General features: G+C 46.0%; 1 protein-coding gene across 5 annotated transcripts in view; it reads left to right on the top strand.

Annotated features, from left to right (window-relative positions):
* The first annotated feature begins 12,346 nt into the window (after positions 1-12,346).
* VEGFA (vascular endothelial growth factor A) overlaps positions 12,347-22,952 on the top strand; it is a 30,547-nt gene continuing 19,941 nt past the window's right edge. For all 5 annotated transcript variants that reach the window (XM_083434673.1, XM_083434672.1, XM_083434671.1 and 2 more), the window contains exons 1-2: positions 12,347-13,472; positions 20,425-20,476. In XM_083434673.1, the coding sequence (XP_083290799.1) occupies positions 13,407-13,472; positions 20,425-20,476 (118 nt within the window). In that variant the 5' untranslated portion in view covers positions 12,347-13,406. The remainder of the gene's footprint in view (positions 13,473-20,424; positions 20,477-22,952) is intronic.

The raw sequence follows: 22,952 nt of genomic DNA, 5'->3' as shown, positions 1-22,952 counted from the left end.
GCAATATGCTGGTACTTGTCAGGGGTGCCCTTTAGGATCTACACTAACACAAAAAAGGGAGTTGTCTTTAGTCATAGCCAACAGTAAAACACACACACAATGCAAAGGTGAGGGTAAAAACTTCAAGGCTATTTCAGAGCCAAATAAATGCAAAAAAATTATTGATCAACACAATAGAGAAATATAATTCAACAGGCAACACCCCCATTTGATGAATCTGTAGTGAATTCTTGTTCATAGTGGCTCATGACACAATTAGCCATGCACCCTTCCTCTTAGCACGTTTCTCCCTTGCGTCCTGAGTTCGAGTGTCTTCAAAGCCCGTGACGCCTTTGGTAAAGGCTGTTCTCCAATTGGAGCACTCACAGGCAAGCGTTTCCCAATTGTTGGTGTTTATACTACTTTTAAAAAAAAATTGCCTTGAGACAGTCTTTAAACCTCTTTTGTTGACCACCAGCATTATGCTTTCCACTGTTAAAACTGTGTTTATGGAAGACAATCTTACTCGGCTACGAGTGATCACCAAAGAAGAAGAAGAAGGGGCTTCAGTCATTTACACCAAGGAAAGCACCTCTGTAGAGGGGAAAAGGCTTCAAAGTGCATGTAGATGGTCAGATATTATTTTCAAATCTATGCGTAGGAAGTTGTGACTGAGTGTGGCTTCACAGGCCAAATGTACTATGGGTTGTATTCAACGAAGGGCCAAGGGGAGCGTTCTGTTAAGAGTCTCATGCTCTTCTGACTGAACTATCTTAAACCTATATAAAACACATGCATCTCTTCCATGCATAGCCTTGCCAATAGCAGCAACCTACAGAAGGGTGGCCTGCTAGCCTGTTGCAGCAAAAATAAGAAATCTTGTGGCATCTTAAAGACTAACAAATTAATGATGGCACAAGCTTTTGTGGACCATAGTATTTAAGACTAGTACCACTGAGCACACATCTGCTTAAATAAAAATAAAATCCCCCCAACCCCCGTCTGAAAGCTGTCACTCCTAATCCCAGATGGGTTGAAAGGCCTTGCAGTTACTGAGCTCCAGTCAGCACTTCTTCTCCTCATCTTCCTAATTCCCCTCAAGCCTAGCTTTCTTTCATACCACACCTACAGCTTCTGTGCAGTCACACTGTCTGTTTATTCAGCCATCGTCATCATTTGTCTGTGAAAGGCTTGCGATATCCACAGTTTAATGAGCATTCATTTTGATTTGTTTCTGATGAGGTTTTATGACACCTCATGGAGCAAATTAATCCCACCCTTTTCAGTGCGTTTCTCCATCACTTTCCTTACTGCAAAAGTCTAGTTTTAATTTTATTTTTGGAAGCGGGTTTGTTGTGCAAGAGCACAAAATCCTCTTTAAATGGCGCAACTTGAATTGGCAGGTATGTGACTGAATACCACTCGCAGCGACAGTTTGTAATTTAAATATACGGAACAAAATGATCTGTTTTTAACAGGACCACAGAACACACTGTGTGACCAAGAGGAGTCAATTGAAACAATTTATTTAATTTGCATTATTTGTTCCAGTCACAGTGTTTTTCCTCCACCTGGTCCGGGGCCCAGCCTTGGGAAATTTCTAGCAAAATGTTGAAGACTAATTGATTCAAGCAGCAGACCGTTTACAAGGTTCTCTTGAGTATGCAAGATAATTATAGAATGATATGGCACAGATGAAAAAAACTAAATGGTTTGTCCAAGTTGTTGCTGGTTATAAGGTAATCACCGTCTTCAAAAGATGCAGATTTTTGACAGCCAGCACAAGTTTCAACCCTGAAAGGGGCTATTAGGGAAAATGGCTTGGCAATGTGCTAATTAATAAATGAACTGCGGAAGTGCAATATAAACCTGTCAGTTGATGCAGGATGCTAGATGTCAACCCCACAAAAGACAGACTGGCCTGAAACTTGCTTTAAAAAGAGGTGGAACAAACAGGAACTTCACCAAAGAGGTGCTTAACAAACAAAGCTCCCTTTTAAAAGTAGTGAACATTCCAAATCAAAAATTAAGAATTAAAAAAATCCACCCTCAACCCAAGCTACCACCCCCCAACAAAATAGCTACATGCACCCAAGACATGAAGTAAAGAAAGAAGTTTGGTGTGTAAATATATTAGCAGTACCCAAGGGAAAGTGCAGGTGGTAAGGCAGAATAATTAAAATTTAGAAACTACCTCCTGAGGCAAATGAAATGAATATGGTTATTGGAGTCTCGCCGTTCTTCTTTTGTTTGATTTTTTTTATTTCCACATTTAACAAAGAGAAGTAAAATGGCTATTTTAAAAATAAAGAAAAAAGAGATCATATGAGTAGTAGTAGTAGCAGTAGTAGTAGTACCATTACCTCACGTTAAGGATGCATCAATCTTAAAGTAAACATAAATTATAATTAGCCCTCCAGATGTCCAAATAGGTATCAATACAAAATTGATGTCTATATGAAATATGTTCAAATGCAGTCAGAGCAGTGAGGTCCTCAGGCCATTTTGTGATAGACCGTGGATATTTATGCTTCAAGTATAATCTATTCATGGCCATAAGGGTTTTTAAAATATCCATTTTTGTTGTCCTGCCATTAATTCCCATACTACAGGTATGGTATACTACAGGTATGGTATAAAAGGTATACTGCAGGGACAAAACTGTGAACAACAACTTCAGACAACCTCCCCTCCCCACCCACTGGACAAGGCCACATCATGTGCCTCAGTGAGGCCTTTTCAGAATTTCACCTCCATCATCTAATTGTATGGAACAGTGCCTGCCTACACAGATGTTGTGGAGTCCAGTATACCTGAAATATTATTTTTTGACAGACTGATCTTAGCTTCAAATCTAAAGAATAATTCCATATAGATTCTAAAGGAATCTTACATTGTTTACACTGTAATAGACATTGTGTGTTCAGACCCAGAAACCTCCCCACTAAATAAATTCACACTTGACTCAAATTTTAGTTTGGTTTTTGGCAGAATTTAGGCCACAACTTTATTGATTACAGAAAGTGAGTGGTTGCATAGGCTCTGGTTCAACTAGCTCCCTGCACTTGCAGATAGCGCTGACCCAGGGTTCCAGCTTAGGTCAGCCAAGGGTGAGCACCTGGATGGGCGAAAAGTCGGGAACAGACTATGTCCACCACCCAGATGTCCCCCTGGACAGGGGTTGACCAAACCATTTGAGCCCCTGGATTACTTCAACGGAATACCCTTCACATAGGGATGGCAAGAGCGTTCTCCCATCCCTATCACCTGAACCAGAGCCTATCCGCAACCTTACAAGTTGTGACAATTTGCTACGCAGCAGGCAAAACCCAAATGGCAACAGCGTTTGATCTTAAACTAAGCCAATCCTACCCAAGATAATGGCATAATGACGGGGGGCGCCCTTTGCATGGACGTGCGCAGCCCCTGGATCCGGAGCAGGCTCCATCAGCATAGGCTTGGCTTTGCCTTCCCTCAGGTGGGATACCTGGAGGACTCCGCCTACCTCAGTCAGTTGTCCAATCCCACCTGGGGGAAGCGTTGCCAAGGAGACCAGGCCAGGTAGGGGAGGGATTACCTGCCCACACAATAGAGGGAGGATCTTACCTGGGAATCCTCACTTGGCTCCAGAGCTTCTCCTACCCTACCCACCCTCAGTTAGTGTCTTATTTTGCAGGTTAACTTTTCTTCACAGGTTTTGCAGGTTAACTTTTCTTCACAGGTATGCGGGCACTGCTACGTTAAGGTCGCTGTTAAAGGGCCGGTTTCGCCTTTCCCGTAGCAAAACGTCACAACTTTGGCGGTATCAGGCCTTGGGCGGAATCCTTTAGTCCATCTTCCTCTTTGCGGCGGCGATACCAGGGTTCCCCGTTAAAGGGGTTTCTGAAGGGAGGCTTTGACCGTACGCCGAAAGGTCGTCATTGCTCTCCCCTGCGGCGGCGGCGTAACGGGGGCGGCTATCTCTGCTTGAACATACATTCTCCAGAGCCGGCCCATCCCCCCCCCACTGGATAACCCTGATGCTCCCTAGGTCCCATGAGTTTGCGGGGCTGACGACAGGGAGGAGCAGGCTTCTCCTGCCGCCAGCCTCCAAACCAGGTTGGGGGACAGCGGGATGGCGGCGTTCTGCCTCCCTGCTGCCCCCCGAGCTTGTGGGGCTGGCAGTGGGGCTCTCCAGGCTTCAGCAAAAGCCTGCATTCGCCCCATAGGACACACACACTTTCCCCCTTCATTTTTGGAGGGGAAAAAGTGCGTCCTATAGGGCGAAAAATACGGTACTTAAAAAAATGCACTTCTATGCATGCTGGCTCAGAAATAAATTCCACTGTGCTCAATGGGGCTTACTCATAGGCAATGCTGTTGGTGGGTAATAAATTGAGGTGCTGGTACTCGTAGAATAAGAAAAGGGCCGTGGGTGTCAGCACGAAGTAATTTCCTTGTCCCCGAAGGGGGCAATGACAATAAAGATATTATTATTATTATTATTATTATTATTATTATTATTATTAAACTGGCTGCCATCAGTAGCAACAAAAGAGGAGCTGCTACTCCATACAAGTTAGTACAGTCACAAAAAAGTCTTGCTCATCAGTGTACACAGGGATGGATCTGAAGGAAAATCACGCTTCCAAGGATGATACTGGGCAAATACAAAGTGTATTTCTGCCTTGAACACACCAGAGGGAGCGTTAGTCATGCTGTGTAAAAAAAGTATCTCTGATATCTTTAGCTACTCATGCAAGTGGAGCTGAAACGAATCTTGCTTTCTTGCAGGAGTCCCAGTACTATGCAATAATACTGTACAACTACTGTATGTGATTGCATTTTTAAAATTTATTTTGCAGTTTTGATTGGTATGAGTGACCTGAAGCATTTCTGAGATGTGAGGATTTCTGGACTGCTTTTCCTCGGAAGTGAATGCTCTTTGGCCTTTTCCCTTGACCTGCTGAGAAACCCAAGGAGTCGGCTGCTTTTTCTGGTGCTGGGCTTTGGGTTTCCTGTCCAGGGATTTTATACGAAATCAGAGTGTGGTTTGAGAGTTAAGAAATAAAACTGGCATCACACCAATACCATCACATGATTCTTCTTCTTGTTTCCCTGACTTCTCTCCCGAATTATCCAAATCCAAATAACTTCACAAGATGGAACTCTAAGGAAATAAGTTGTTAGTTTGGTTTCTCTAAAGCCCAAATTTTCTCAAATAGAAATTGACATTTGAATTTTGCACAGGACTCCCTTAAAAATGTTTGGACTTTTCTTTGGAGGACACAGATCAAACTGCTTCCAAAGAATGGGAATACAGTCGTACCTTGGATCCTGAACGCCTTGGTACTTGGACGTTTTGGCTCCCAAATGCCACAAACCTGGAAGTGAGTGTTCTGGTTTGCGAATGTTCTTTGGAACTCAAACGTCTGATGGGGCTTCTGTAACTTCCAACTGGCTTGGGTTTCTGAACGTTTTGGAAGTCGAATGGACTTCTGGAATGGATTCCGTTTGACTTCCAGGGTACGACTGTATAGTTTCATTGGATAAGATTCAGAAGTTATTACTAATGTGCAGTGCCTCAGACTTTTCAGTGTGCAGGACAATTTACATGGCTTGGACTATCTCTGAGTAGGTAGTACTCTTGCACAGATGCCTTTTGGTGCTGTGGGTTAAACCACTGAGCCTAGGACTTGCTGATCAGAAGGTCGGTGGTTTGAATCCCTGCGACGGGGTGAGCTCCCATTGCTCGGTCTCTGTTCCTGCCAACCTAGCAGTTCGAAAGCATGTCAAAGTGCAAGTAGATAAATAGGTACCGCTCCGGCTGCTCTGGTTCGCCAGAAGCGGCTTAGTTCATGCTGGCCACATGACCCAGAAGCTGAAGGCGGCTCCCTTGGCCAGTAAAGCGAGATGAGCACTGCAACCCCAGAGTTGGCCACAACTGGACCTAATGGTCAGGGGTACCTTTACCTTTAAATGTACAAAAGAGCAAATCTTTCTTACACCCATTCTTCTTCTTCTTCTTCTTCTTCTTCTTCTTCTTCTTCTTCTTCTTCTTCTTCCCTAGTGCTTATTTAATGCTTTAGAGCAGGAGTGGATAATTTGTGGCCCTTTGGATGTTGCTCGACTACATCATCCCTGACCGTTGGCCATGCTGGATGGAGATGCTGGGAACTGGAATCCAGCAAACATTTGGAAGACCAAAGGTTCATCCCCCCTGCCACAGAGTGTTCAAAGTTATTCATCTACCCTATTGTGTTAATATTCATAGCAGCCCGGTAAGGCAGGTCGCTGTTATCTCTTCATTGCAGTTGGTGAATGAGTTTGAAAAGAGTGAGGGCTCATCTACACTTCTGTTTATCCTGTCTGGAAAGCATGGGTCTGAGTGGTTTTCTGCTTGACTCAATCTTTAGCTTTAAATTGGAGCAAAGAGCAATCCAGAGAAACCCTAACTTGCTGTTTGCTCTGATTGAGTGCTAAAGAACAGTTTTCTTTGGGTGGAAAGCAGCATCTCCAGAGGAAGTATGGACAAGCCCTTACTTAAGCACAGGTACCTAAGTGAATTCAGGGCTACGATGAAATTTGAACTGTGGATTCCTTGGTCTACCATTCACTGCTTTAAATCTATACACATAATCTGGGAATAAGCCCCATTGAACAAAGTGAGGCTGGTGGAGGAACCCTAGACATGTCTACTCAGATGTAAGCCTCATGGAGTTCAGTGGGACTTAACTTCCATGGAAGTGTGCATAGGATTCTAGACTGAGTAAACTTGTTTAGGATCGCACAGGTGGGCTCCTTACATTTGAATTAACATGAATAGGATTCGGCTGCACACTACAGTGCTATACATTATATAATAATAATTTAACAGAGAAACAATGGTGTGTGTGTAACAGAGAGAGAGCAGAAATAATGCACATCATTTTTTTAAAAAACGGCATTATTTTATTACTTTGTAATGCAGAATGCCAGCATTTTAAGATCCCTGGAAAAACATATAGCTGTCTCCAACACCAGAGTTTTTGTTGGAATTGGAACGAAATAAAAGAATTGGGCTTTTCATGGCTTTTTTACTGAATTCATGCACTTGCACGAACTCATTTAACGTTGACTGATTTTTTGGGTACAGGATGTTGTGGCAAGTGTCAGGCCCATGAGATCCAGATGAAATATAAAACCAGCCAAGCAAAGCCATAGTGGTAATTTTAGAAGAGAGGCTGCACTGAAGCTTTACAGGGATATCCCCTTTTAGTGGACAGCAAACTATTTTGATGGATTACTTTACCTAGAAATTCCCCCCAGCATGTGATGGTCCAAAGAAAGAACCATGTGCCACTGTGTTGATTTCTCTCCCTTTTATATTCACCTTCACATAAGGAATTTATTTGAGAAACCTGGCCCATGATTCAGATGCTGATTTACTCATAGACAACTTGCAGTTTGCTGAGAATTTGTTTGAAATTATTTGATCAGTAACCTCTAGGTCCATTTATTGGCTCATTGCATTTTGCTGATTTCTGCCTCTTTTATTTTTACCCCGAGTCTCATTACAAGGGAGTATTTATTTTGTTTAACTGGATGACCAAGCGCCTTGAGAAGACTGATTTTTCAGCTCCTTTGCATTTGTTGTAGATTTTTCAGCTCCAAAGAAGACATTTACAGTGCAAGTCAATGGATGTCTACAGAAGCAAGCACTTCTGTTCAGCAGGACTTAGGGTTGCCAGACCTCTAGGGCTGACCCAAAGTCTCCAGCTTTACCCCCCCCCCCCCACACTCCCCGGTGGCAGGGGGAGGGCTTGAATCTCCAGGTAAGGGAGAATGCCTCTGCAGTTTTTTTAACATTAAGAAAACTATGTGTGCAGCTTGCAGGCTTCAGCCTGGCACGAGCTGGCTGCAAATTATTGCAGAGTTTCCTGGGGTACAATCACCAGGGGCCGCCCCATGACATCACCATGGATTGCCTCTAGGTCTCAAGTTTGGGTCCTGAAATCTCCAAGGTTTTGCGGAAATGCAAAGAAAAAGAAGGTACCTTTTTGTCATATGTGGTGGACATTTAAAGTACTGTAGTTAAAAACTTTTGGGAGATGATACATAATGAAATTTTTTAAATGTTCAAAATAACATTCGTTAAAAAACCAGACGCGTTCTTACTAGGAATCCCAAAGGATCAGAAAAGATTATTTATGTATGCGACAACAGCTGCACGGATGCTACTGGCCCAGAGATGGAAGGAAGAGTCAACCTCGACCAGGGAAGAATGGCAATTCAAGATTTCAGACCATGCCGAAATGGCAAAATTAACTGGGAAGCTCAGAAATCAAGAAGACAAGAACTTTAAAAAAGAATGGGGAAAGTTTATAATTTATATAAGAGACCACTGCAAGCAAGTTAAAACATTGGCAGCATTTAAAATAAAGAACACTATGGAGAATTTAGACAGAAAATATTTGGATAAACTGTTCAACTGTTACTGAGATCCTGGATAATCCTTACGTAGCATCTCTGATTAATACCAAACTAACTCATCTGACATGGTAATTCTGAACACTTCTTCTATCCTAGCATACCAGGACAGATTTTTCCAAATCACTGGCTTTGTTCACTTTTGGCTTTTTCCTCTGTATATGATGACACACAGATATTTTTAATTCCCTGACCATAATAGGTATACAGTGGTACCTCTGGATGCAAACAGGATCTGTTCCAGAGCCCTGTTCGCATCCTGAAGCGAACGCAACCCGCGTCTGCGCATGTCACGATTCGTCGCTTCCGCGCATGCTCACAATGTCATTTTGAGCATTTGCGCATGCACGAGCGGCGAAACCCGGAAGTAACGCGCTCTGTTACTTCCGGCTCGCCGTGGAGCGCAACCCGAAAAGGCTTAACCTGAAGCGACTTCAACCCGAGGTATGACTGTAGTTTTCTACAGAACCTCAAAAGGAACAGAAAAATAATAATTAAAAAATAATCTGCACTCATAGGAATGGGACTGGTGGCATTTGTTGGTTTATATCATTTCCTCTTCTTTTGTATTTGTCCCAAAGTCTTCCTCCCCTAGCTGTGAGTAGTTTCTTGCTCTGAGTAAGTTTCTTACCTCACTGAAACTCTTTCCATTTTGATACTATTGCAGCAGCCACTAATGAGTGATTTCACAATAAACAGGACAAGTTAATAACGAATTTACTGTTCATAAGCAATTTACAGAATTGTGAGTCAAGAGGAGGAATCTGAGTTCAACTGAATCTGATGTCACTGAATCTCTGAAGCTTTTGCTTGGTGTTAATAGAGCCAACAATCATGCAATTCTTTGTGTGAAAAGCTAGTGAGGGATAGCTTAGGTAGCCTTGAGCCATAAGGGTGGGGAGAAGGGAAGGAAAATAATAATAACACTTCTCTCCCTGCCATGGTCCTGATCAAAAACTTCTCCAAAACTGTCCTTTGCATTTCAAGGGAAGCCTCCTTTGGTGCCAAGGAGAGTCATAGCTCAGTGGCAGAGCATCTTATTTGCATCCAGGTTCAATCCCTGGCAACTCCAGGTAGGTCTGGGAGATATTCTCTGTCTGAAATCATGGAGAACCACTATTACTATAGACCAGGCATGTTCAACTGGTCGATCGTGATCTACCGGTCAATCGTGGGGCATCCCTGGTCAACAACTTAGCTGAAGCCTCCCCAGAAAAAGCTCAAAAACTTGAGCAGTTTCTTTTATTAGTGGGAGTAGATCACAGTGTCTTGGGAGTTGGACAATACTGAACAAGATGGACCAAGAGGTTGCCTCTGTTGCCTATAATCCTGTGCCTAGTAGCTTCAGAGAGGAGGTTTTCATAGTCAGGGAGAGAAATAGTTCTCCACACCACTTACACGAGGCTTTCACAAAACATGTGTGCATTAATTGTGTCTATACAGTTAACATCACAATTGGTTTGGTACTCAGCAGGTAAGTGCCAAAGCAGCAAGCCAGAGGCAGGCAGGCAGGTATAGGGGCAAGTGAGGAAAGCAGTTTGGAAGCTCAGTGGAGGTAGATGAAGGGAGGATTGAGCCCTTGTCCATCATTGTGGGCACAATGGGTTCCCATTTGGCTAGGAATCTGGCTTTGAATAAGCTACACAAATAAGCCACATTCAAAAATTCAAAGAAAACGCTTTGGTTTCCTTATTCTAAAGCCTGACTGGGGGAATTTGCTTCGCCCTTGTTCTCAGGTATTTGTGCATAGAGTTGAAGGTTGAGAATGTGTGAGGAAAAATAGAAGACCTCCATGTATATTATCATATAAGATGATCCTGATGTGTATAACCTGCTGCTCAGCATGTATACAACTGCATGAAACTGTCCAGTACCTGTACACCTGATAAGGAGAATGGAGTAATTCCCCAATGAGGAAAAGTTGGCGGCATTTGAGACTTTAGAGAAAAGGTGAGCAAGAGGTGACCTGATAGACATGGCATGGAGAAAGCGGAGAACGAGGAAAGTTTTTCTCCCTCTCATAACACTAGAACTCGAGGGCATCCAATGAAGCTGAATACTGGAAGATTCAGGATGGATGAAAGAAACTACTTATTCACTCAGTGCATAGTTAAACTATGGAACTCACTGCCACAGGATGTAGAAATTGCCACCTACCTGGATGGACTTAAAAGAGGATCAGACAAATTCATGGAGGAGGAGAGGGCTACTAGTGGCTTTTAGCTATGATGGCTATGCTCCGCCTGCATAGTCAGAGGCAGTATGGCATTCATGTCCAGCTCACAGGCTTCCCACAGGCATCTGGTTGGCCACTGTGAAAACAGGATGCTGGACTAGATGGCCCAATGGCCTAATCCAGCACACTCTTCTTACGTTCTTAGTGAAATATTATATACAGGTGTTAACATCACGCACGATCACAAAGTGCAAGGCTGTTTCACGCTTTCCCCTAAATGGATTCCCCCTGCCACCAAGAGGAAAAGTGTCATATTTAATGTGGCCGGTGCAAAAAACAACAACATAAAAAATCATGTTATTTTCAATCTGCAATAACCATGCCTCCGATTAACCTCGCTGACTAAAAAATATGCTGCCAATGTGCAAAGCTTATTTCCTCACACTTTCTGTGAGGAGTTAGCCACATTTGCTCAAGTTTCTTCAAATTTCTGCCACCAGGTAGCGCTACAGTCACAGCTCTGCCCATTTCATTCAAGGTCCCTCGGTTTAGTGCCGACTGCTTTCTAATGATATTTCCTCTCCCCCTCCCCACCCCCCACCGCGCTTTGCTTCCTTCAGCTGCGGCGAAGAGCTTGCATTTTGCCCGGGCTGAACTTCTGAAGTGTGGAAACCATTGCAGAGTTCAGGGAGAGATTCTGATTCAGAAGTCGTTGGGCAGGAAGAGGGGGGTGAAACTGGGCTTCCCAAGTGGGGAATACATTGGGAATGGCTTTCCAAAGCCAAGAGGGGGCTTGATGAACTTGGAGAGAGAATGGTGCGCGCAGCTTTTGGCCTACGCTCACCTATGGAGCAGACAATAAGGCCAGTTCCCTGGAAAGCACAAAGTATGTCCACATGCGCGCTCAGGAGTGGCATGCTTGCCTCTTTTGCAGGCAAAAGCGGGTGGGAGAAGAGAGGCTTACAAAAGCTGCCCAGAACTTTAAAAACTCGCAAGCCTTATATTCAAGAAAAACGGGTCGGGAAGGAAGCCGCGTTACTCTGTTTAGTTCAGCACTGTCTGCACTGGTTGGCAGAGGCTCTCCAGCGTTTCAAATATGATCATTCTTATTTATTGAATTTGTATACCGCCTTTCACCCGAAGATCACAGGGCGGCTCACAACAGATAACCACCGCACTTCGGTTTTTTTGTCCCAGGAGATGGATAGGATCGAACCTTTTCTACGCTTTACAACTGAGCGAGATCTCTTCCTCAGGGAACACCGGGAACAAGGAAGGAACTCCACCCGCGACTTCGCCTTGTCCCACGCCAATAGCTTAGGGTCTTTTTTGAAACAACCGACCATGGCAGGCGCCATGGTCACTATATGGACTTGGTACTTCATTTCTTAATGTGGGGTTTTTTTTTTAGCATTTTTATAATGAAGGTCATAACCGCACTGGCACAATTCAATCAGAAACCCTCGCCTAAATGAATGGGACATCTGCGCTCTTTCCACTCGTTGAGTGAAACAGACGCGCGCGGAAGCCTTTCCATGCGCCTCGATCCCGGATTCCCGGCTCAACCTTCAATGCGCTGAAGGATCTGCGTGTGCAGCGGAGGGAGGCGGGCGGTGGTAAAGAGGAGGGTCTTTTTTAATTCCAGGTGACAAGTACGGAGTGTCATAAGTAGGGAGGGAGTGGGGGGGAGGAGGGAGGAGCGCGGAGGAGGAGGGCGAGGGAGGGACTACGGAGCCTGAAAAAGAGTCTCTTTCCGAGCAGAGTCGCGAGAGGCAAAGTCAGAGCGTCGTTGCTGCTGCTGCTGCTGCCTGACATTCAATCGAGAGAGAAAGGGAGCCGCGGACGCACAGAGAGCGAAAAGTGCAGGCTCCCTCGGGAAAGGAAAGGGAAGAAATAAAAGAGGAAGGAAGGCAAGAAAGACAGAAGAACGGGAAAGAAAAGATTCAGGCGAGGAGGAGCGATCTTCCCTATATCCTACGCATTTAGGATCTGCTATTCCTTTTTTTCCTATTAATTTATTCCACCACCACGATCGGCTGAGAGGTTTCGCTTTCCTCGCTAAGCAATTTGGATTTTTTGATTTTTTTAAATTTTTGGTTAAGTGGAAAGAAAGAGGGGGGACATTTTCTGCTCCTCTTCTTCACGCCTAGCAGAGGAGAGTCCCGAATCGAACTGGGCTGGGCGATCCCGGGCCCCGAAGGTGGTGCTAAGACGAGAGAGAGAACACCCCCCCCCCCCAACCACTTCTGCTTGGAAGCAGCGACAGCGGCTGCAGGATCCGAGCCCACGCGTGCGTTCGAGAGAGACCCGGGGGAGAGAAAATGCATTGAAACTTCGCGCAAACTTTCCTCGCTTCCCCCCCCTCTCTTTTTTTTGGTGTGTGTGTGTGTCTGCCTGTGCAGTGCACGCTCGCTCGCGTGTGGTGTCTTGCCACCGAAGGTTGGAGAGTGAGAGAGTGGGCGGCTGGAAATCTGTTACAATTCAGAACCTTCTGACGAATCTGGTGGGATTCCTGCGGAGAGGCTCCGAATCCGAAGCGAGGAAGCCCCGAGAGCCTTCCTGCAAGCCGAAAAGAGAGCCGAGAGGTGTGCGGAGGGGAATCTGCGTCTCGGGCGCCTAGGGAGCCGGGCTTATGGACGGGTGAAACCAGAGACTGAAGTCTCCCCCCTCCCCCCCACAACCCACCCCTGCGCTTTCCTTGATCGGAGCGGCCCCAGGAAAAGGAAGAAGAGGAGTTCAAGAGAGCGAGCCAGCGCGGCTCCGACCAGCTACTCCGGCTCCTCTTTGCCTCGCGCCAGGAATCATGAACTTTCTGCTCGCTTGGATGCACTGGGGGTTGGCCGCGCTGCTCTATTTCCAGAACGCCAAGGTAAAGCAGGGGGCGGGCGGGCGGATCCGGGGCGGCGGGGAAGCCTTCCTCCTGCCCCCGCGTGGCCTTGCTCGCTGCACGCTCGCTTGGCGGCCGGGGCGCGTCGCGGGGGTTCAGGGGATCGTCCGCCGGACCAGAAAGAAATCCGCGCGCGCGTGTCGGAAGCTGCCTTGGCGCAAATGGAGGGCAGATCCAGGTGCCTCGGTGCTCCTCGGCGCCAAGCCGCCTTCGGCTTGCCCTGGCGCGGACATGCGGTGTCTGCGCCGCTTGCGGCTGCCAACAAAAGGCCGGGAGCGAGGCAGGGTCGAGGCGTGGAGGTTTTTCCTGCTGGCGTTCGCGCGAACGGGGCGCGCGGGGCCTGTGGCAAGAAGGGAGGCGCGGGATCGGATCCCCCAGGAGGACAGGTCGGACCTCCTCTTCCTCGCACGTTGCCCAGACGGTTCCTGCTGGGCTGCCCTCCCTTCTGTCTGCGCGGAGTTGAGCAGGAGTTGGAAAACCAGGCGTGAAGACGACACAGGCTCTGCGTCGTCATCGATCGCCGAGCGGGGAGGCAGCGGAGCGCGCTGACTTCTTGCATCAGCACACACACACACACACACACACACACGCTCTCCTTCCTGACATTGCAAAATGGGGCGGGGGGGGGGGGGTGGCTGTTTCGGCCTGTTTGCTTTAGGTAGAGGCAGGTTTGCTGACCGGAGTTCAAAATTCCTGGCTAGGAAAAGCAAATAGAGATCAAAGACCACAAAATGGATCCTTGTATTTCTTCCAGATTGATTTTCAAAATAAACGGCTCTGCTGAGCTACCATAAGTAGGAAGTTTGTTCTGCTGCCCTCATAACTCTTTTCCTGTATCAGTTTATTGGTACTTCTGATTGTAGAAGTCCACTGCATTCCTCCTAATATATACCATAAAGGGCTTTTATCCTGCTCTTTCATCTTACTTTTGTTTGAACTCTCCTTGTTTAAAAAAGAGAGAGTCTAGAGTTGGGTATCGGAGTTTAGACAGATTTTCCAGCTGAGGTGGCTCATGTGTGCTGTTGCATAGAGATTCATGTCATAATTAGTACAGAATAAGTTTTATTCTGCTGTTTGTCTTGAGAAATTCTAGGGGAGGTCAGTATGGGCACAGACCACCCCTGCAACAACATGTGAGAATCAGTGTGTCATAGGAAAATGAATCTGCATTTGTTTAATTTAGCACCAAATGTAAGACCTCAGTTAGGAGCCATTTCAGATGTCCTGTTGCCAGGGGGGATCACATGCTTTTCCTGCGAACCTGTTAGCCTGCCACTTGTCTCCAAGTGACATCAGCAGTTTAGGCTGTGCCTGATGGGGAAACGTGGCTCCGATTTCTTTGGGGAGCCTTGCAGCAAGGCAGCGTGATATCACGGCCGTCCTCGCTTTGGAAAGCGGTCTTAAAATGGCATTGTTTAAATATGAGGTCCTGCAGGTAAAGTGAAAGAGGGAGGGTTACTCCGAGGTGAATGAAAAGTTGAGTGTAGATAGATTGAGATGGGGGAACCAGAGATGCCTTTTCTTCCAGGGAGGTGTGGTGACTGGATGCTCAGTTGTGAAGACTGCACAGTCCCTTGGGTAGATTGTATGGAACTATAGTAAAGGAGAGTAATAGGAGTGCTAGCCGAAGCTCACGTTCTTGGCAAGCTGTGTCTCTGCTGGGAAAGGGAAATTGATAAATTTATATTTATCAACTTCCTGAAGTTCTGACTACACACACCTGCCTGCCGCTGAATGTGTTGAGGGAGAAGAATCGGAGTTCTGTGCAGTTGCTTTTAAGTGAGCACAAGAGGGGAGGTGCCGGGTTGTGATAAGGTTCCTTTTGTCAAGGGAAAGATACATTTACTAACCACAGATGGAGGCTGTGAAGTGAGTCCAGGAAACCTGCAAGTCGGTGACCTGGCAGAGGTACCACAGGTGTTGGTTTCCAATATATGTCTATATGTACCTCCTGTGGATATATTGGTGCAGCCAGTGGCCATTCCCCAGCTCCTTGTCTACCCCAGCGATTAGCCAGTTCTGAAATTGCTGGTCAGGATATGGTGGGAAGAGGGTTAGAGATGACTTGCTCCAAACTTGTCAAGTTACGACTTTGGGTACTTCATGTTCCTGTTGATTTTCTTGCCCTAGTTCAAAGACCATTTGGATCTAGGCTCCGTCCAAGACCTTGGACAGTTCTATTCTGTCCTGGTTTTTACTCAACTGGCATCTTGCAGTTCCCTTTCAGCCATCACCTTACTTAGTGCGATTTGATGTTAAGTTAGGTGTAGTGAACATGCCTTGGAGCTCCTTCCCAGGATGTGTTTCCAGTGGGATCAGGCAAAGATCAAACGCAGAGGGAGGAGGAGGAGAGGGGGGAGGGGACAAGAGCGTGTGACTAGACTGCTAATGATCTTGCAGCCACTAGCCGCTTGCTGTTGATCAGGCCACACTGGGGACAGGGCTTTCCTCCCAACTCCTTGTGTTAAGCTCAAAAGGAACAGAATGGGTCACCTCCCACTAGGATCAACAAGTATTCTCAGCAAAAGGCAGATTCTCCCCCCCTCCCCTTCCAGTTCTCCTCTGATAATATTCCTGTCATTTCTGAACAGTTCAAGCCTCTCTTTCTCCTCTTAATGTGCCATTTCAGAGATCCCTCCTCTTGCTGCTTGCCTGGGATTACTGGCCTCTCTCCCCTTGTATGCATAATGGGGGGTGGGGGTGGAAGGAGAGAGATTTTGCAGACCAAAGCTCCTCCTTAAGTAGAAACCTCTGAGAAGACTTTTTTAGCGCCTGAGATGGAAAGGGTTTTAACTCCTGTCCCAGGGGGCCTTCCAAAGTAGCTGGATTGTTTGTTCCAGTCCTAAACAGTTACAAAGCTCTTTTAATGAGGCTGCAGAGATTAGGGGGAGGGGTGGGGGAGGAGGGAAAGGGGTAGTTGTGGTGTGAAGGAGTAAAGTGTGTGTGTGTGTATAATTTATTGGATTAACCTTTTCCTTGGTTCAAACTGGAACCGGGCACCTTGTTGTAAAAGCAGGAGGTAGTGGTTTCAAGAAGAGAGTCTTTCTTGGTGACCTGCATTTTCCCTAGTACCCAGTTTGCTCTATCTTTGCTCTAAGGCAGAATCTGTCTTATGGGAAACTCTGAAGTGAGATGGAAAGATAGCCATCGTATAGAAACAATGAGTAAAACCCCAAGCCAGCAAAGGAGATGGGTGGAAGCAGCCTGACCTTCAGAAGGGCACTAGGCCCTTTTGTCCCTCGGAAGGATCCCGCCCCCCTTTAGTGTCTTCCCTGCGATGGAGAAAAGTTCGGTGTAAATGGGGACAAATTGCCCTCCGCCTAAGCACTGCTGCTTTGGTTAGCTGAGGATTGCCCAGTCGCAACAGCAGAGAACATAATTCAGCACTGTAGGCAAGCAAAGCACCTTCATGTTTCTGATATAGACTCAAGGTGACACTGCTGTATAAATAGCTCCAAGAGGCTGTCTCGATCCCAAGGCAAACGGCATGAGCAATGCTGTGAAAATATTGTACGTGATGGCTAACAACTGTGTCGTTACAGGAGCAATGGAGATAGATGGCAATCCCTTTTAGGAGAATACCTCGATGTAATACATCTGATCTCTGTTAATCAGCAGTATTCAGTCTCGTCTTAACACATACTTAAAAAAAACAACAACCCAGAGTAAATCTCCATTTACTGTCTGGAATGATTTCTAGTGGCCTTTCAGCCAGCTCCGAAACTAGAGGTTTTAGCAGAGCAGAGTGTTGTAAGCAATAGTGTAGCCCAGGCGTGAGGAGCCTGTATCTCTCCACATGTTGCTGGATTATGGCTCCCATCATCTTTGTCTATTGGCTTGCTGGTTGGGGCTGATGGGATTTGGAGTCCGACAACACATGGCAGGCCACAGGTTCCACTTCAGTGGCTTAGTTGGCAGTCCGTTTCCTAAATGTATTTTTGTTTCATTTTGAACACTGAAGATAGAGAGAGCACTATTTCAAGCGAAATTAGCAGGACTTTGAAAAAACAACACAAAGTACCTCAAAGGCAACTTTAGCTAAAAAGTAATGAGCAGCTCGTAGCTGATTCAGAATCTCCCAAAGAAGAATAAGAGGAAATAAAGGATGGCAAGCTGAGACATTTTGCTCTTTCACTAGGGCCCTGAATGTGTTTGGCCTGCATTGTGTTCTTGCCTACTCATGTGGGAACAGGTGCATGCGATCACGTTTGCTGCAGGTGTGGTATTCCAACATAAACTGGAGGAGTCCCAGGACAGCTTGCCACTTGATGCTTGCTCATAAGGGCTACGTGCGATACGCAGTGCCGGCGAGGTGGGTGGACACCTGCCTGACAGCTGTGGCAGCTTGCCATCTCACTTGCAGGCTGTGCATCTGAGGCCTCGGATGCAACTTTTCCTTGAGTATATTCCAGCTGCCTGCTGGCATTGGTTGGTTACTGGGGTTCAGGTGTGGCCTCTTCCTCCCAAATCATGGTTATACCTGTTGTCGTCACCTTCACACTGAGATAGAAACCGCTCCCTGTTTTTGAATAGAAATCTTCCTCTGTTCTTAACATTGTAGCCTGTTGACTACCAAGCTCTCTTTGCTAAGAAAGCCAGCCAGTTGTGAGTTTTCTTTCTGTTTAAGAACAGGTGGTTCTGTCCACTTGGCCAGCACACAGTTTAGGCTGCTTAGATTTCATGCATGTAGATGTGAGTTCAGCAGCCGAGCTGTTCAAGAGCACAGGCCAGGCTACTTTCCTCTCGCTTCTCCTGCAGCCACCTTTGTGGGTTCTTATCCATTATCTACAGATCAGGACTGTTGACAGTAATGGAATGGCCTGATGGTCTTCTCTCCTCCCTGAAACTGGATTATTGACCTTGGCTGAGTAACTCAGAGATTTGAAACTAAGCATCACTCAAATTCCTTGAAGTTTTGGGACAGAAACCGAGAGACTTGGAGGCATATCATTAGCAAATGCAAACCGTAGGGGAAAATTTATGTGGATACTTCCCCCCTTCCTCAATTTTAAACCCCCATTACTCTCTCTAAAATAAATGTGCAAACTGCTTGCATATAGATATGGCCACCTGCTGTCTACCTGTGCTATCCTTCTTCACTGTTCTGGCTAAATTTCTATTCATGCAGCTATAGAAATTAATTTGTTGACTAAACGTGCAACCTGCAAATTGTGTGTCGCTTGTATATATACGCCGCACGTTCACCCCAAAACACATAGACACCAGTGAAGAGAATGGCTTAGCTGGAAAACCAGGACTGTTAACAGTGACTTCCTAAGGGTTTTAGTATTTGAGCACTTGAGAAAGGAGCTGGTTTTGAAGAATGCCATTTAAACAGTTCTCTGATAACAAGAACTATAGAGCGTATCTTGGGCAGTTTGGATGTGAGATAGGTGCTTGTTTGCGATGGAGTGACTGAGAAAAAAAGATGGAAGTACTTGCAAGGTTGGTGAGGACTAACACTTATCCGATTTTAATGGGACATCTAATTTCAAAGACTTGTGGGGAAACAAATCAACATTTTGTGATACTGTATTTAATACTTTTTATTATATTTTTATTCCTCTTTTGTTCCAGGCAGCTCTAGGCAGCATGAATGTTCTCCCTCCATTCTATATTCACAACAGACCTGTGAAGTAGGTTAGTCTGAGAGAAAGTGACTGGCCCAGGGTCACCCAGTGAGCTTTATAGTGGTTATAGCCCTAGTCTCCCAGGTCCTGGTCCAACGCTAAGCACCATATCACACGCTGGCCCTGATACTAGCTAGGAGCCACAGGTAGATGTAGCACAGGTAGAGTCTCCAACCTGAGGGACACTTCTGCTCCGAATTTGCCTCACATCACGCCATGCCCATCCTGTTACAAACTAGGAAGGGGAAATTTTTTTGATTGTGGACCCTTTAACGGCTCTGCCAGCTCCCTTTTGCTCTCTGCTCCTGGAGTGCTTTGTAGCGGGCAGGCCCCTTTTCGAAATACCTTCTACTGACTTTCCATGGAACAGGGACGTGTACAAATCTCGTGGCATATTTGTCATGTCAGCGCTAGAAGGTCACCAATGTTGTTTTCTCCTTAGCCACCCCGCTCCCCAGTTCAGCTTTGCTCTCTTGTGTTTCGACCTTAATAATCTGAAATGCCTTTGAGAGCAGCGAGTTGCACTTCTGTTGCCTGTTAAAGTGACAGGGAGAAGAGCTTTCTCCTTTCACGGACGGGGCCTGTGGAACTTGGCTCTCTTGGGCCTTCCTTCCCCTCTGCCCTTCCCTTGCCCTGATGGGTGGCATTTGAAGCCCACTTTCCTTCTTGTCTGAGGGAAAGAGAAGGGTCTCTGTGGGTGTTTCAGTGTGGAAACTGGAGAAATAGGCCTCACAACTGAAAAGAAAGAAATAATTCCACGCAGCCCTGCCATACCCCAGAAGTGCTTCAGCTGATAATTCAGACACTTTCCTTTGAGGATGTCTCATTTCCCAGTGAAGAGAAGAATTGCGGACTTGCAACTGTTTGCCATCAACATTTTTTGTAATAATGCCACAAATGATGGCAGGCCTCATCTGCACTTTATCATAACTGTAGCATTATGGCCTCCCTTCAAGAATCCTGGGAAATGTAGTTTGTCAGGGGCGCTGAGGGTTGTTAGAACACCCCTGTTCCCTGTACAAAGTTACCATTCCCAGAGTAGTTTAACAACTTCCTAAAGATCACTGGGAACTGTAGCTCTGTGAGAGGAATAGGGCTTTCCTCACAATGCTCAGCACCTATAAAAAACTACACTTCCCAGGATTCTTTGCAGGGGGAGCCATGACTGTTTAAAATGGTGTCTTGCTTTTGCCTTGCTGCAGAGTCCTGGGAAGCAACTTGGTTCTCTTGTTTAGAAGAATTTTTTTCTGGAGACAGGTTAACAGTGTTTTTGTGTTTTGATGAGTTTTCTCTTGTTTTCACAGTTCTCGCAGGCTGCTCCTGCCCAGGGAGATGGGGAAAAGCAACAGAGTGAGGGTAAGTGGCTTGTCTTCCTTCTGCTCCCCTAATTGGCATGGTGGGTGCAGATACATTATGGGAGAAGGATGGCAGGTTGTGGAGGCGGATTGGATCCATTTGCTGGGCTGCTGAGGGGGGGGGGAGCCTCATTAATTCTGCCACCTTCTGGAAAATGGGTATAAACTGTGGGGGATCAAACACACATATTAAAAGGAAGGAATGGGAAATACAGTTTGAACAGTTAACGACCAGATTTAACCTTGCCTTAGCTTCAATATATCCCAGCTTGTCCCCCCCCCCCAATTAAAATTGCCCCAACTAAGAAAAATATTGTTATGTTTTGGAGCACAGACGGTGTGAAACCCTGAGTTTTACCAAACCCTATAAAACATATTGCCTGAAGCTTATTTTTTAGTTTCCAGGGTGCTTGCCCTTTAATTTGAATGAATTAAAAATAAAATTACTGCCCCCCCCCCATTCTCAGCAACCCTTTGAAGAAGTACGGAGGAATTGGCCATGGTTTCTGTGGAAGGTTTGCCATTTTTGTGTGACCACTGGGCACCTATGCATCTTTCCCATTGGCAAGCCTTTGACCCAGTTGTATTGTTCAGACACAGAAGCAAGAAACCAAACTAGTAACCAATGTTTGAGTCTTCCAAAGATCATGCCGCTGCCAAACCTGAGTTAGGGAATTAAGAGGGGATAATTTCCCAGTCAATTCCCTCTCTATCCTTAGCAGCAGTGAAACTTATCAGAAGGTGGCCATCTTTTCAAATGCTGCCATCCTTGGCAGACTTACCTTGGGACAAACGTCACTGAACATAGTGGGGTTTACTTTGGAGGAAACATGCACACGATGGCACTGTCAATGTATTGGGAGGAGGGAAAATGCATGTGGTGGCGTGGTGGCGTGTTTTAATTTTTAGATCAGTTGTTCTGTACAAGGCAGGGCATTGGGGCTGAACTTTTCCAGCCAATACATTGCTGGGGATCAGAGTCCAGTATAGCTGGGAATATGGGCAAAGGGTGAATTGAAGCTCCTTGGTGCGTCTGACGTTAGAGAAGTTGGAACAGGCAATTCGGCTACTTCTGGGGCCAGGATGTTGTGACTATACCGATTTGGAGGGTAGTAGTGGGGGGGTCTGAATGCATTTGCTTTCTGAACCAGGGGGACCCAATGTGCTGCCCTCCAGATGTTTGTGGACTAGAGCTCTCGTCAGCTGTGGTCAGCTTGGCCAACGTTGAGGGGTGATGGGAGTTGCAGTCTAACAACATCTGATGGACACCATGTTGACTTTCCTGGTCATTAGACTTCAGCAAGTGTTGGGCAATTAGGTCTTGTTCTGGAAGTGAGTGCAGATTTTTCACAACAAGCCTCTTGAGAGAGAGGGAGCAGCCAGCTCCCTGCTCCTTGCAAAAGTCTTATATCTTGCATGAATGTGCATCATAAAAGAGAAGGTTGAGAGATGCTGGAGGCAGGAATAGCCTTGGGTGAAGAGGTGGAGCCAGAGGAGGATTTAGTGAGTAAAGAGAGCAGAGCTTATTTTGATAGGTGACTGAATCACCTCTGCAAGACTTACTTCCTAGTTGTGAGGACCTCAGTATAATAATACATGATGCAAACTTTGGACCTTTAGGCTGTGCAGTCTCCACCCACAGTGAGATCACCAAGTTGCTGTTTTCCAGCTTTGCAATGTACCACTTTTCAACGGCAATGTCACCTGCCTGCTTTGGGACACTCAGGGAGTGGCACTGGGCTGCTGTTCTTAGTGCAGGGCACCAGGGGGCAGCCTCTCATCTTGCCACAGTAGGTTACAATTGCAACAATTTCTTTTGGCTGGGTAAACCAGAGGAGCATTGCCAGAGGCTTATAGGAGAGCAAGTCTGTAACAACGGACCCATTTTATATTGTCGCTGGATTTCTTTTCCTGGTGGGACAGTTGAACATTTGTTACTCTCTGGGTTTGTTTTAACTAAATGGGAGGAGAATTGTTGAGTTCTAGAGGAAGGAGTAGGACCGGAATTCTGAGTTTCTCTTCCCAATTATTGCGTACTCATGCTTAGCCTCTATTCCTTAATATTCACAGAACATGTACTGGTTTGGGGATGAAAGATCACTTTGTTCCCCTGGGGTTTTATATGGGCTTAGGCATACACTGGTCTTCATTGATTAAAATGATTTATTCTGGGGATAGCCACTTGTATTTTACTGTTCCTGGCCAACTACCACTTAGCTGTCGGTCTACATGATTTAGGAGTACAGTAAGTTGTAGTGCAATCCTATACAGTGGTACCTAGCAAGACGAATGCCTCGCAAGACGAAAAACTCGCAAGATGAAAGAGTTTTTTGTTTTTTGAGTTGCTTCACAAGACGAATTTCCCTATGGGCTTGCTTCGCAAGACGAAAACGTCTTGCGCCTTTTTCTTAAAACCGTCAATGCATTCCTATGGGAAACCGTCAATGCATTTCCTATGGGAAACCGTGCTTCGCAAG

This window comes from Podarcis tiliguerta (genome assembly GCF_965153285.1).
Source record: "Podarcis tiliguerta genome assembly, chromosome: 3".
NCBI classification, from domain to species: Eukaryota; Metazoa; Chordata; class Lepidosauria; order Squamata; family Lacertidae; genus Podarcis; species Podarcis tiliguerta.
The sequence above is the reverse complement of the archived record's forward strand: the minus strand, read 5'-3'. Positions and strand labels throughout refer to the sequence as shown.